The sequence below is a fragment of the Prorops nasuta genome, unplaced genomic scaffold, assembly GCF_024137725.1.
Source record: "Prorops nasuta isolate Cenicafe-Biocafe unplaced genomic scaffold, Cenicafe_Pnas_1.2 PNAS00010, whole genome shotgun sequence".
Classification (NCBI taxonomy): Eukaryota; Metazoa; Arthropoda; class Insecta; order Hymenoptera; family Bethylidae; genus Prorops; species Prorops nasuta.
The window spans coordinates 6,052,787-6,066,685 of record NW_027116807.1 but is presented as its reverse complement, the minus strand read 5'-3'; the positions used below and the strand labels follow the sequence as shown (position 1 = coordinate 6,066,685).

Sequence of the window (13,899 nt, the reverse complement as noted above, 5' to 3'; positions counted from 1 at the left end):
AATTGAACAGTAAAAGCGCTGCAGAGTGCGATATAAAGTCCGAATAATCGATGGATAGAAATAGAAAAGACCGATTCGTTGTAGCAAACTAAAATAGAACTTTTATTCCCCAAGGTTATTTCCCGATGTACGCGGACCTTTTAATTCCTTATTTAAAGAGTTGTGCTTTACCGTTAATCGCCAAAAAAAAGCAGGTGCATGAGATGATGTGTGTTGGCAATTGGGAGTCTCGTTAGGGGAAAAAATTTACGACCGTTTGCTCAGCGATCCGTGCGAAATATTTTCGGACTCTCAAGGTTATCCGGAAGTTTTAAATCTCTCAGTAGACCAGTGCAGAATTGTGGAAGGCACGAAAGGAGCGTAACTATCAAGATTCTCGCGAACAAACGAAGCACACACCTGCACTTGGTTGCAATAGGTGAATCCTCTACCCAGGTGAACCCACCTCGTGCCAAGATTCACGTATTCCCAGCCAAAACCGCCGTTACGAGCTTTAAATGCCACATTAAATCGTATTTCAAATTTCAATTCGATCTAGAGGCTAAACGACGAAATCGAATGAATTATACTAGATGCATTAGGGTTTTATCAAGATTTTTGAGGTTAGGATTTGGAGGCGCTGAAGTATCTGTCGCGAGCCAATCGGAGTGTAGCGATCGAGATGAAACTTGTTGTCGCATTGTTATTAGGAATCAACGAGGAAACAGACAGAAATGATTTCCTATACAGGTAAAATAATCGTTAAGAGATTTCATCTGGGTCAGGCATAATCTTTGGAGGTCACACTCGTTACCGTAGTTCGCCCTTAGCAAAGTGTTTTCCATGAATATAGTCGTTGATTATGAAAAGTCCATTGATTGTAATTCGCGTTTAACACTGCGGGACACGACGTTTGCATCGGCGGACCAAAAGAAGAGTAACCGGAAAAAGGCAACTTGCTGGAGGGGAACGCGGAAATTTCAAGCGCATCACGATTTAACCTAACCTAAACCTGCAGACAAATCACTATGCACAATCCTTTCAATAGAGATTCTAATGCACTCCAAATCAATCATGAAACCCTTTCAACGGTTGAGGCAAAAATTCCATAATTAACTGATACGTCGAACCAATTTTTGAGGTTATGATAGTCAAGTAAATAAATTCGCCACGTGCTTCAATTTTAATATTGGCCATTTGATTCAAGGTAGAACGATAAATTTTATCAGCGCCTAAGGTAGGGAAGGAGCTGCTTCTTTAATGCCATGGAATTTTCATGCTTTTCCGGGGATCCCAGAGGATTTTCCAGTGTGAAGGAGCCTCCCTCTTGCGGGTATCAATATTTAATCCTGCATTTCGTGAAGGATCGACGCTTTGAGAGGCACGTGAATTTTCATGAAAAGGGAACAGTAGTGAGGGTTAATTCGACATCCTTCTGGAGGGAATTCCGGGGGAAAAAAGTGTCGCAGGCACTTAAAGGTCTGACGGACCAATTTGGGCTGAACTTCCGGGTGAAAAATTCGTCTCCGGGAAGAATGGCGGAGAATGGCCGTCTTGAGCTTGGAATCGACGCCAATAAAAGTAATTATAAGCGGCATTTTTATCAAAGAAAAATCGATGAAGCAAAAGCGGGGGTGGGCGCAAATTGGGGATAGCCATTACTGGGCTTGGATGAGCAATTGGATTGGACGGGGCTGCCGGATCCCCCTACTACCGCCGACTAGAACCAATCGGAGCCAAGCGAGGGCGCCGGCTGTTACATTTGAAATGTATAAATGTGCCAATAACGGCCAGTGGCTCAGTCAGTGCTTCCTTCGCCGGTGTCAAAGTGACGTTTTTCGTTTCGTTTAATTACAACCTCTTCTCCGTTCCCAGATTCTGCTGGTCACGGTAAGATCCTCTAATTATATTACTTTACTCTCGTCATTGAAATTCATGCTAACTCACCGTGTATCGCCTGAGATTCATAAATTAACCCCCCCACCGCTCTCTACCCTATTCGTTAGATTATTTTCCAGGAAGCTGAAAAAAGTCGAGCGTTCCTTTCGTCGTATTGCAAAAACCTATCACCGGTACCACCAATTTCACCTTCATCTTTAATAATTAGATGTAAATAGTGCTGAAACGCTCCAAGATGCTGTTTAGAGTCTCAATTAGATTTTCTAGAATCTTATCCTCGTTCGCCAAGTGTTTCAGTGTTAATTGGCCGCCGTCTCCTTAAATCCTTTTCACTCTAATCCATGAAGTTGTAATAGCATAATTTTTCTGTCCTTTATTCGATGAATGCCGGTTACTGAAAAATTGGAAAAAGTGACATTACTTGTATTTCTTTTTTTATAAATTTTGAATTTTATTTCAAACTCCTGGTTACATGATAAAAAAATTAAAATGGATTTTAAAACTGTTGCGAGTCATTAGGGAAATCATTAGTAAAAAATTTGCTATACAAACTCTTCTTCAGCGTTTCCTGCCTCTCCCGGTTTCTCCCGCGTTTTTTTGTCCCTTTCTCTACAGTTTCTCCCAGTCCTCCGGATCCCCCCTCCTAATCCCTCTCCATCTCTCCCGGTATTCGCAGTCTCTCCCGGCTATCCCAGCCACCCAACGCGCAAATTCACTATTTACAAACGTGAATACGTGCCGATTAATCAGCGGGAACGCGACCTGCGCATTCCATGGGGCGATAGGCAAGGAAACGTGCCGTTTTGGGCATTTTGTCAACTCAGGACTGGCAACTTCGCGGCATTTATTGGATGCACGTGCTCCTTAATGGACTCGGCTTCTGTCTCTCTCTCTTTCTCTTCTCCTTCTTTTTCCCTCTCTAACTCTCACACACTCTCTTTCTGTCCCCTCCCCCTTTCCCCATCCTCCAACTCTTTTTCTCTTACCATCCGTGAATGTAAGTGTACGTGCGCGCCCAAGAGTGTGTATGTGTCTGTGCTTGAGAGAATCCTCCTTAATTGCGACCGCGCTCTCTTAACGCAGCATTTGTCAATGGTGTAATTGTGTGGATTGGATTGCAAGCAAGTGGCTCGCATATCGCGGATCAGCTAAATTTTTAAGTCGCGAGACGGCCAACAATCACGTGACGGAGCTAGCCAGTGTCCCGACGACGAGAAATTTCAACGCCATGCAACGGCCCAGCGAGATTTCATCAACTTACAATTCCAATTACGATTCATGGACTACTAAATTCGACACTCCTTGACTGTTTGCTAAGCTTCGTTTCTTAAACACGACGCTACACTTGTGATTGTTTTGGTTTTTTTCCTGCTGGGTTTCTGCCTCTTTTTGTTCCCTTTGTCCGATTCCTAGTTGCTGGAGCTCGTGCCATTCGGAGAATTCCTTAAGGTAAACTTCTCCCATTCATGGACATTATTTTCTTCTTTTGTCTCTTCCTCTTGGATATACTCTTAATTTTTTGTCCGCTGTTCCTAGAGGTGCTTTTCTATCGAAATAAAAGATTTGTAAAATTCGCAGTAGTTTCACTCCATGTGGTTATCTGCCTGATAAATTCCTCGTAATTAGGTCGTAATTTTTCCACGTGGAAATTTCATGTTTCTTCTTTTCTTTATTATCACATTTTATACGAATATGGTTCTTTCATTATTTTTTTATTTTTTCGATAAGTTTTAGCGTTCGAACCTTGGATAAATTTGCTATGGCGCAACTAGGGGATTTTTGTACGTTTGGAAAAGGGAAAAGAGTGAATTCTGGTTATCAAGCTTACACGGTGATTTTTAATGATCCAGTTGATCGATATCGAGGATAAAGTCCGTTATGATGTAATTTCGACGTAAGTCGGGTGACTCTATTCGAGCTAGGAAGATAATTAATAAGATAATATACTGTAGCAATACAAAAATCTACGTTATCAAAGCGAGGAAAAAAAAATTGAAAATCTTTGAAGTTGATAGATAGAATTAGATTAGTAAGCTTTTCTCTTTACCTAATTTTTGTAATATCTTTGATTACCCACTGCGCGATTCACAATCGACGATGTGATCCTTTATGATGCAATTTTACGTATAACCTCTACTTCGGAGATCCCACGACAGGGTAGGATGAGTCACGACGATGAGTTAACGATCGAGCAACGATCGGTTTCCACGAATGAATTATATCGCGGCGGTCGGGACAAGTTCAGTGGCGAACGTGACAAAATCGAATCGTTCAAATATCGTGTTAGCTTTTCTACGAATTCATCAAATCCGACTCCAATAGGTCGGCTTATCTGCTTTTCTATCGACGCGCCGCATTCCGAACGAATTTCTTGCCCTCCCAACCTTTCCAAGTCACGTGACTTGCCTACCTCACCTGACCTAACATTCGAAACGAGATTTCGACAAAAAGTAAAAAGTTTTCGTAATACTGAGCTGCAAGATTTCCACGATACATCAGAAACGCAATTTTTTCCAGTTCCGTTACAAGGCGTCACTCGATTCTGCCCCATTCACGATTCTTCGACGTACCCTGGTCAGAGAGGTTAGGACATTCTCGAATTGGAACCCCCCCTCCCAACAGTGGCGCGCGATTACTTTCAACACTGGATCTCTTTCCTGGAAATCCCGTAGCAATCGTTTCCGAGAATTTTACATCATACGATGTATATGTTTATATAGAGAAATTTGACATTTTTTTTTTAACAATATGCTCGTCTTTTTTTTAACGGGTCGATTATGTTTGTGATAATGATAATAATAGCAAAAATTTAACGCATTATTGTCATGAGTTTTATTGCCATGTTTACTGTAGTTGAAAGTCTTAAAAATTAGGCGTGCATAAATATTTTTTAAAAACAATTTTCGAATTTTATTTTTTCGTAGGAATCAATGTATAAAATTTATTAAGAAAATAAAGAAATGCTTTTGACAAAATAGAATAACAGAGAACGCAGTAATCGATGTTTGAATTTAGTTTTTTGCTAGATTAATTTTTCCAATTAAGGTTATATCCGGCAGGAATGACTAAGAGCGGGTATAACTTCCACATTTCCCCCAAATGAAACTTCCGGTTGATGGATGCCAAGAATTTTATCCGAAAAACTCTCTCTTTCTCTCTTCTTACTTCGAGTACTAATCGAAGATGATGGAATGATAAGCTTCTACGATCTCGTGCCACTTCTACGTCCGCCTGGCAATTCTTTTCAGGCGCCTATACTAATTTACTCCACGTGAACCACGTCATTCGAAAGGTGTCGAAACTATAATTTAATCCCATTCCATCTACAAATCTAACCTCATCAAATTGGCCGTAATTATTTTTAATCGACAAACTTCATTAAGTTTAATTTGAATTCAAGCTTGGCCAACTACTTTTCCAGCAACATTCGCAAAAATTCACTTTAATAAAATAATTTTATAGACGGATTTTTAAAAATGATTTTTCTAAAGAGATTGTTTATTTATAAATTTTATTAATTAAATAATTATAAGAGTACACTTGCGGACAAACGGCAATTCAGCCATGGCAAAATTCATTATCTTGTATGCAAATATACCGATTACAAATTTTAGGTATCGTAATTAAGGTGACCACTGCGAAATTTTATTGAAAAGATTAACGACATAAATATTGCTTAATGATTAAATTTTAGAAAATTACTTAGAAGTGAAGAAATTAATTTGTATTTTCTGATGAAGTCTTTGTAGCTTTAATGAATCGGTTGCTGCTAGTCATTATAGTTTACGTGACCACTACAAGAATCGACAAGAAGTAACCAATATAGCACAAATATATTTCTCAGGATCAGATTATTGAAAAGTGTAATTGCAAAGAATTGATTGCTGACGGTCATAATGATTAATATGACCATTGGGAGAATTAATGGAATTCATTAATTCTATAAACATGTCGATGTTAATTTGCTAGAAATGATTGTAAAAATATAAGGTATTTTTTATTTTATGCAGATGAGGCCTTTCGTAGTTACGATCAATTGGTTGCTGCTGGTCATAACGGTTGGAGTGACCACTGCGAACCCTGTGGCTCTGCTGGAGTTTTTAGGCTATTCCAAAACCGGTGTACTTGAAAACGGCCTCGAACAAACCATTACACCAACCAAAGCCCCTAAACCAGTCAAAGATCCCATATGGGTATGTTTTTATAATTATTACAGTTTTAATCACTATTAACTATAGCTACACCATTTAAAATAAAAACTGTTCTATATTACAAATTTGCAATAATTTTTCACGGTCAATCTTCTTTTTACAGCTTCACTTCAATGGAAAACTGATCGAAGAAAAGAAAGCCCGTGAAGGGTGAGTATAATATATATATATATATATTGAAATTTTAATTAATATTGAAAATAACCCAAACTCGACTAACGAAAGTTTTTATTAATTTGTTACAGTGACAGGGTTGAGCTGAGGTGTATCGTGGTTGGTAGCCCACCTCCAAAAGTTTATTGGTTAAGAGGTCCTGATCCTAAGAAACAGGTATTTATCGATTAAACTTTCCATCGATACTTTATACAAACATGTTTTTTTATGAAATTTGAACGAATTACTGATGCTTTTTAAACAAAAACTAGCTGGATGAACTAGAGAGCGAAAGTGTGCCTAGTAATTGGGTGGACCAAAAAGAATACGTTGTGCAATCTGTGAATTCCACTTTGGTGATCGACTGCGTCTCACCAAAGGATGCTGGACTGATTCATTGCGCCGGTATTACGGCAACGAGGAAAATCATTTCAACCCCAGTAGAGCTATCCGTCACTCGTAAGTTTCCTTCCAGGAATTATACAAAAATTAAACTAATTATTTTCAAAGCTAAATTATGAGCTTTAAATTTTGTTTGATATATAACACTCGATATAAATAAACAAAAAATTAGCTGGAGTATTTTGCTAATTATAGCCTCTTCAGAAATGTATTTTTTAATTTTTTATAAGTTGCAATAGAAAGCTCGATATTGACAAAAGATTTTTTTATTTGGGAAACAGCATACGATGATTACTCCTGCAGCTCGGAGCAGAAGCCAATCATCACCGAGTTTTCTTACTTTACAATCGGTTTACTGGACCAACAAGCTATTCTTCCCTGCAAGTCCACGGGTAAACCGAGGCCGACGACCTCCTGGCACTTCTATGAACCAGACAATGAACGTAATGTAACGAGTTCAAGATACAAAGTCATGGAGGATGGCAACTTGTTGTTGGATCCTGTTAAATGGGAAGACCGGAACGTTGCATTCACCTGCACATCAACGAATGAATTCGGTTCTGTTGATGCCTCGGCCTTCGTATATCCTTCCTTGGTAAATATTGCAAAAGAATAATCTATAGTTGAGAAAAGAAAGGCATAAAATTTCTTTCTGAGGATTATCCTATTTGTACATATATAGACTGAATTTTTATGGTCGGTATTTTAAATGGTTTATTTTAACCAAATTAAATTATTGTTCTAGCCGTCGTCAGGATAAAAAGAACACGGATTCGACTCTGAAGAAAGGGAAAGAATTTTCGCGTATATTTTGCAAGAGCGGTACTTAAAAAGGATTTTAGCGTCGATTCGCTATGTGCCAAGATGAGCGCAATGACTTGTCTAGTCATTAAATGTTAGATATCTATCTTTCTGATACACAGAGACTATTAATATTAAATTATCTCCAACTAATTATTAGGCCAGACAAGAGAACCTGGCTCTGACTTATTTAATTTAACAGTATTTAAACATCTTCTGCATAGTATTCTCATATGTACCTCCAAATGCTACATATAAATAAACAAAAGCATTTTGTCATACAAACTTCCCCCTAGTGTTGTTTCACTCTTATCTTTAGACGTTCTTAAATATTTACGTAGTTATCATTGCTTAGCAGACAAAACAATTTTTATTTTCTTTTCTGATTTTACAAATGAGACTCGAAGGGGAAGAAAATGGTTTATGGTTAATTAGATAGTTTTTTATATCGTATAATTTTGTAATATTGACACTTTATTCAAATTTAATTGTTCCATTCCTGTTTGGTAAATATATAAATGCTTTTCATTGGTCAGAACTACTCAAAATCGCTTAGACAGTTGTTAATGGATCTGCGTCCCTCTCAGAAACGCTGATTTTCACCGAATTATTTAGAATTTGACTGAATTTCGATGCGAATACTTTGAGATACCCGCGCTCAGAATCCGAGTGGTTTGTTAATATCACGTGGATGCCTTTGTGAACTGCATCAAGAACGTCGTGGTGAAACATTTCTCCAGTTAAGTACAGATCTGCTACGACGTTTTGTAAAACTGATGTCCCAGAACCAGCGCAAATTGCCACTGTGTTTATTGTAGAATCTGAACAAAAAATATTTTCTGTCATTTATATGTATTTTTTACTATAACAAATGTTTCAAATTTATGTAAAATCCAACAAAAGCTAAATTTAATGGATTCAGGCACAAAATATGATATAATGGAATATTCTTTGCAGTAATTTACGTCATCATTGCCTTAATAAATAAAATCAAAGATGCGGCCAACATTTTGCGTCAACGATACTAAAAAAATCACCAAAGCTTGATAAAATCCAAAAATAAAAAACGCAACAGAAATATTTATCATATTCTTAATAAAAATATATTTTGCGTCGGAAACATATTTCAGAAAATTTCTAAATAATAAATTGAGCTAAAAATATCTTGTGCAAACTCATTCAAGATATCACATTTATAATTAGAAACCTATCTAGCGTCAAGACACAGTCGTGACGTCGGAATTTATCGATAATTACGATAATATCTTTGAGTACAATGATATTTATGGTACCTAAATTAATCTTGACCGATAATTAACTAATGAAATTTGACCGAAGCACGCGTTTAATCCAATTTGTTAATTGAATTAGATAAATTATAAAGCGGAATATGCGTCAATAGATTAAAATTATAAGTATGATTACGTAATAATAAATTATTCAATATTATTATTAATAATAAATAAGTAATAAAGTAAATTAAATTTGAAATGTGTAATGATTAATTAATGTTTAAATGCGTACTGTGTAGCAACAAATTTAATCTATCAGGTTTGATGGGTAATCATAGATTAGGTACTTTCGTTAATTGGTTATTGCAATATGAAAACAATTGTTTACTTGATTTAACGGAGCGAGCAAGTCTGACATGTTCTAGTTGAGTAAGCTTTTTAACTAAATCCACAGCCTCATTTATTGATATTGGAAACGCCAGTTGGCACAGCCTCCCCATTCCACAATTCTCATTGAATCCTACTTGGATTGGTTTACTACTCTCAATACCTGTAAAATTAATTGTCCTTTAAAAATAATCTTTAATCCCCTACAAAAACCGCCATGCTTACTAAATGCAGATGCTAGCCAATCATTTACACCTCCCTGTATTGAATCAAAACTTGTGTGAGGAGAATACAGGGCGATTTTATTTTCCATACATTTAATAACTATTCTCTCCTGATGACAAAGAAATAGAATTAATTTTTTTTATTATGTAAAAAACACAATAAATTAAAATATCTCTTAAATTATATTATGTTCAAAGATTACCTTCCATGAATTTGTAGTAATGGATTTCAAAGGGGTAAAAATTGGTGGATGGTAAGCAATTATCAGATCTACTCTGAGATCTATAGCCTCTCTCATTACAGCTTCTGTTAGATCATTTGTTACAAGAGCATGGGATATAAATTTAGGATCAGTTGGCTCTATCAGCAATCCAACATTGTCCCAAGAACCGGCTAGCGCCGGATCAGCGAATGTTCTGAGCGAAGTTACCACATCCTTCAAAGGAAGTCCATCTGTGTTTATTTGCAAACCACTCATTGTACAGAAATTTCTGTATTGTTTAAACAGTTTAAAACCACTGCACCTGTTAAACGTACTGACCATTTATGCCCTGAAACAAGAAACATTTAAAAAAAAAACACTGATAACGATTATCGTTAATGTAATGAAATCTTTAATGCATATGTCTGAAAAAAGTGCCAAAGGATAAGGTATAAATACATATGTGAGAGTTACTATTTTTAAAAAATTTTTTTTTAAATATATTTAATAATAAAATAAGGAAACAATTTAATTACTTTTAACAAAATATTTTTACAATGTTTGTTAATTATATTGTACAATCAGAATGTTATTTTAGTTATTCGTTATAACACCAGATTTTGACTAGGCCATCGTCGCTGGTAGATGCAAGCTGTCCAACTGTTACAGGATTCCACATTGTGCAATTTACATCTTGTGTGTGAGCAGTATCCATTGAGCAAACTAAGCTGAATGTAGGCTCGTGAGGATCCGATCCATCATCTTCCTTGAATATTCTAATGATATCGTCTCCACATGCTGTTACTATTAGTCCCGTTAATTTGCACCAATCGATATCAAATATTGTTCTTGTATGATACCCGGAAATTGTGCAGATACATTTCCACGCTGACTCGTTATTGGGCGTTGCGATTCCTTTGTCATTACCAGGTTTGTATTCTTGCCAGATTTTGACTGTTAAATCATCACTACATGTAGCCAATCTAGTCCCGCTGCTGTTAAAAGATAAACTCCATACTGTAGATGTATGAGATGATAATGTTGCTGTACAGGACCAGTCTCCATCAGACAAATTTTCCTTGAATATTTTTGCAGTATTGTCATAGCTTGCAGAAGCTAAAATGTCTTCGTGAGGATGCCATCTTACCTGAAGAAAAAAGATATTGATAATAAATTAATAGAATAGAGAAACATCATAAAATATCTTATAGATACCTTTTTCACATCCTGTGTGTGTGCATTTATTACTGCAGCACATTCGTATTCCTCATCATTTAATTCCCAAACCCAAACAGATTTATCCCGGCTGCAGGTAGCAAGCAGTTGACCATTACTAGACCAACTGACACTCTTAACTTCATTTTCATGTCCCTCTAAGGTAGCATTACATTCAAATTCACCAGACTTTTTGTCCCAAATTGCAGTAGTAGCATCGAAACTGGCTGATGCAATTAAATTACCACAGGGAGACCATGCTACTTCCCTTATAGTCCTTGAATGGCCTTCTGTTAATATCATTTTAGTAGCCCAGCCAGAACCCTCCTGTCCCCATATTCTAATTACTTTATCTTCTCCACAAGATGCAAGAAATGTACCCTTTGGATGCCAGCAAACGTTCCATACCCTGCCCCGATGCCCACTCAGGGTATGCTTCAACTCCAAGGTACCCATTGTTACCTGAAAAAATACATTCCATTATGAATTATCTAAAATTATAAGACTTTGAAATCTATAATTTCTTATATTTACTAAGTAATTATTTTAACATACTGTAATTACAATCATAAAGTATAGCATATACTTCACTCCAATTCACATTTCTCAGTTATCACTATTTTAGCACAATAAAAGAAATATCCACAATAATCACTTCTTTACTTGTAAAATATATCACCTAAAAGTTCTGTATATGAGAATACAAAACTTAAAGCAGAAGGTATTTACATATTAATGAATACGAATTTATTGGTATAATATAAATAATTTTTAACAAAACTAAATAAACTTGACAAGAAAATAATTAAATGGTAAACATATAAATGTAAATAATATATAACAATGACAAGACATGAGGTCTGGTCACAATTAGAAAGGATAAGATATTACATATTAAAATATCCAATTTATGGCTTATCATTGGTCAAACATTTTTCAATGAGAAATTTTAACCAATAAGAAGTCATAAATTGCTTATTTTAATATCTACTATCTTATTTCTTCCAATTGTGACCAGGCCCTCATGCTAAAAGTAGTAAACAATGTAAGAAAATAATAGTCATTTAACTTACGATACGAATATTTAATGTTTATATCCTCACAGTCTTAAGAAATAAATAAAGTTTGCAAGAAACAGTCGTAATTGCTGTCACTTAACAATACGAAAGTTCCAAAGTTCTTCCATAGAAAGGTTAATAATTTAATCCTCCAGTTAACCTCAAAAAAGTGTAACATGTGAAGCAATCGTCAGAAGTTGCTTAGTTAAACTTGAGTGAAGTTGCGCCCTTCCTTAAGCGGTATATTTAAAAAAATTGTATCAGTACAATAAAATAAGATTATTACTCTATTTTAATTATAATTAAAGAATAACAAATAATTTGAATAGTCAAATTAACATTTTTATATCATTTATAATACTTCAAGATTAAAGGAACAAAAATGACAACCATGTTGTCAGCAGTCGATAAGGAGGGTTTTGGTCGAAAAGGAGACAAGATTTATCAATTTTAGCAGATGTCGCTTTAAGCTTTTCTAGAGGGCAGTTGTCTAAGTAGAAAAGGTGTTGGTTGGTCAGCCTTGAGGAACAGCGCCGACGCTTTGGTCTCGTTGCAGTGGAGAGGATCGGTCTCGTATTTAAAAGAGGGTGGGGGAGAAAGGTGTAAGAAAGAGAAAGAGAGGGTTCGAGGTTTTGCCGTGCGCGATTGCTCGAGGGTTGAAACAGCCGAGCCAGAGTTCCACGAGGGTGGAGGGTGAAGCGACCTGGCCTCTGGCGAGGGTGATCGAAGTCGCATAAGTTCGGGTCGCGCATCAGCCGGACGAGAGAGACAGAGAGAGGGCGCGCGGGATAGGGAGAAGGACCGTGACAGGAAGTGGAGAAGAACGGATAAAACGAGACGTGAGATTCATAGAGAAAGAGACACCGCGTTAACCAGGTAGCGAAGTAGCTTGAAGGGCGATCGAGCGTACCAAGGAAAGTACTAGTCTTAAAGCGAAGTTGTGGGGAACGTCATCGGGGAAAAGAAAATATTGACGCAAGCGTTTACGAGAACCTATCGAAGGAAAGCGTTAGAGAGGAAAGGGGGGAGAGAGAGAGAGGGGGAGTGGCAAAGAGGGAGAATCGAAAAACCTACTGACACAGTGGGAACGAAGAGGCTCAACCACGCAAGGCAGTGGGGACAGAGACGGGGGCTGAAAAACTAGGTCCGCGAGTATCAAAGGGCAGTGGTGGTACGTTGGCACGAAGGGTGGAGGAAGAAAAGTTAAGTACACAACGTGCAGCGGGAAAATCAGCCGTGAGTTTATGAGTGAAGCTGCAGCATCGGTGGTCAGAAGTATAAGGAGGGGAAGCGGAGTTTTTGGTCAATAGGGGGGTGGGGGGGAATCGTCTCGGAGGAGAGAGCGTGGATTATCCTGGCGAAAATTCCTGGTGGGTTGGTCGCGTGGAGTTCAGCAGGCTGCAGTAGTAGAAGAAGGTGGAGAAGGGAGAGGAGGAGGAGGTGGAGGAGGAGAAGGAGAAGAAGAAGCAGCAGGTGCCGGTGTGTCCCGATTGGGTTGGGGGCCTCGTAAGCCTCGATGCGGAGACGAGGCGCGTTGGTCGCGCGGCGCGACATCGTGCGATCTACGCTGCCAGCCAGCTCGTCGTTGACGTCGCCGTTCCCCGCCGGATCATCCGCGTCTGCCAGCGTGCAGAGTGACCTCGGCAGCAGCGGAGGCAAGTTCCCGCGGGAGGAGCGCGCGCGCTAGCTGAAACGCTGCCGGAGAGGGGGAGGGAGGAGCTGTCCGTTCGCCGAAGAAGCTGCTCGCGTAAGCCCCAAGGAATCCCGCCAGGATTTATCGGGAGAGAGACTCAGTGTGTGTGTAACACCCAATGTCGTGCCAGGAGTTCCAGCTCGGGGACCAAGTCGAGGAACGGGACGACCCGGAGCGGATCTGCTGATCGAATCTCCGTGCAAGCCGGCCGAGCTGCCCCTCGAACCTTCTGGTGAGTCGCCGAGCCACATCCTGGACCTCGTACAAGCCCTGTGTCGTGTCCGGGAACACCTCGGACGTTGCTCGAGTGATACGAAACCGTCCGTAATTCGATCGCGACATGCGCTTCGCTGGAATTTCTATTATTTTTCCCCATTGAACCCATCTTCTTCGCTTAATTTCCTCTTCCATCGGAATACCTACCCCTTACCTTGCCTGGAAC

General features: G+C 38.4%; 3 protein-coding genes across 11 annotated transcripts in view; 2 read left to right on the top strand and 1 right to left on the bottom strand.

Annotated features, from left to right (window-relative positions):
* The first annotated feature begins 1,779 nt into the window (after positions 1-1,779).
* ImpL2 (Ecdysone-inducible gene L2) lies at positions 1,780-7,739 on the top strand. 2 transcript variants are annotated; one of them, XM_066732868.1, is made up of 7 exons: positions 1,780-1,869; positions 5,889-6,071; positions 6,193-6,239; positions 6,335-6,419; positions 6,515-6,701; positions 6,926-7,239; positions 7,390-7,737. In XM_066732868.1, the coding sequence occupies exons 2-7, from the start codon at positions 5,889-5,891 to the stop codon at positions 7,402-7,404; spliced, it is 831 nt and encodes a 276-aa protein (XP_066588965.1). In that variant the 5' UTR covers positions 1,780-1,869; the 3' UTR covers positions 7,405-7,737. The 2 variants fall into 2 exon arrangements, with proteins under 2 accessions (XP_066588965.1, XP_066588966.1); XM_066732869.1 differs by lacking the exon at positions 1,780-1,869 and adding an exon at positions 2,633-3,327 and having other exon boundaries at positions 7,390-7,739.
* A 194-nt stretch (positions 7,740-7,933) lies between these two features.
* Ciao1 (cytosolic iron-sulfur assembly component 1) lies at positions 7,934-12,070 on the bottom strand. Of its 3 annotated transcripts, XM_066732867.1 has the most exons (5): positions 11,780-12,002; positions 9,492-9,840; positions 9,290-9,398; positions 9,066-9,227; positions 7,934-8,266 (listed from the first exon to the last, which is right to left on the bottom strand). In XM_066732867.1, exons 2-5 carry the CDS (start codon positions 9,831-9,833, stop codon positions 7,998-8,000), a joined length of 882 nt encoding a protein of 293 aa, XP_066588964.1. In that variant the 5' UTR covers positions 9,834-9,840; positions 11,780-12,002; the 3' UTR covers positions 7,934-7,997. The 3 variants fall into 3 exon arrangements, with proteins under 3 accessions (XP_066588964.1, XP_066588963.1, XP_066588962.1); XM_066732866.1 differs by lacking the exons at positions 7,934-8,266; positions 9,066-9,227; positions 9,290-9,398; positions 9,492-9,840 and adding exons at positions 9,903-10,638; positions 10,707-11,168 and having other exon boundaries at positions 11,780-12,070; XM_066732865.1 differs by lacking the exons at positions 7,934-8,266; positions 9,066-9,227; positions 9,290-9,398; positions 9,492-9,840; positions 11,780-12,002 and adding exons at positions 9,903-10,638; positions 10,707-11,168; positions 11,262-11,581.
* A 356-nt stretch (positions 12,071-12,426) lies between these two features.
* PMCA (plasma membrane calcium-transporting ATPase 3) overlaps positions 12,427-13,899 on the top strand; it is a 92,702-nt gene continuing 91,229 nt past the window's right edge. For 2 of the 6 annotated variants that reach the window (XM_066732898.1, XM_066732897.1), the window contains exon 1: positions 12,427-13,689. The gene's annotated coding sequence lies outside the window, so the exon portion shown is untranslated. The remainder of the gene's footprint in view (positions 13,690-13,899) is intronic. The other 4 variants (XR_010823193.1, XM_066732901.1, XM_066732900.1 and 1 more) reach the window with 3 other exon arrangements.

Coding starts and splice junctions, on each gene's coding strand:
- ImpL2 (XM_066732869.1), top strand. CDS start 5,889: ATGAGGCCTTTCGTAGTTACGATCAATTGGTTGCTGCTGGTCATAACG. Junction 6,240..6,334: donor GAAAAGAAAGCCCGTGAAGG/GTGAGTATAATA, acceptor AATTTGTTACAG/TGACAGGGTTGAGCTGAGGT. Junction 6,420..6,514: donor GTCCTGATCCTAAGAAACAG/GTATTTATCGAT, acceptor AACAAAAACTAG/CTGGATGAACTAGAGAGCGA.
- Ciao1 (XM_066732865.1), bottom strand. CDS start 11,288: ATGCTATACTTTATGATTGTAATTACA. Junction 11,169..11,261: donor ACTTTATGATTGTAATTACA/GTATGTTAAAAT, acceptor GTATTTTTTCAG/GTAACAATGGGTACCTTGGA. Junction 10,639..10,706: donor ACACACAGGATGTGAAAAAG/GTATCTATAAGA, acceptor TTTTTTCTTCAG/GTAAGATGGCATCCTCACGA.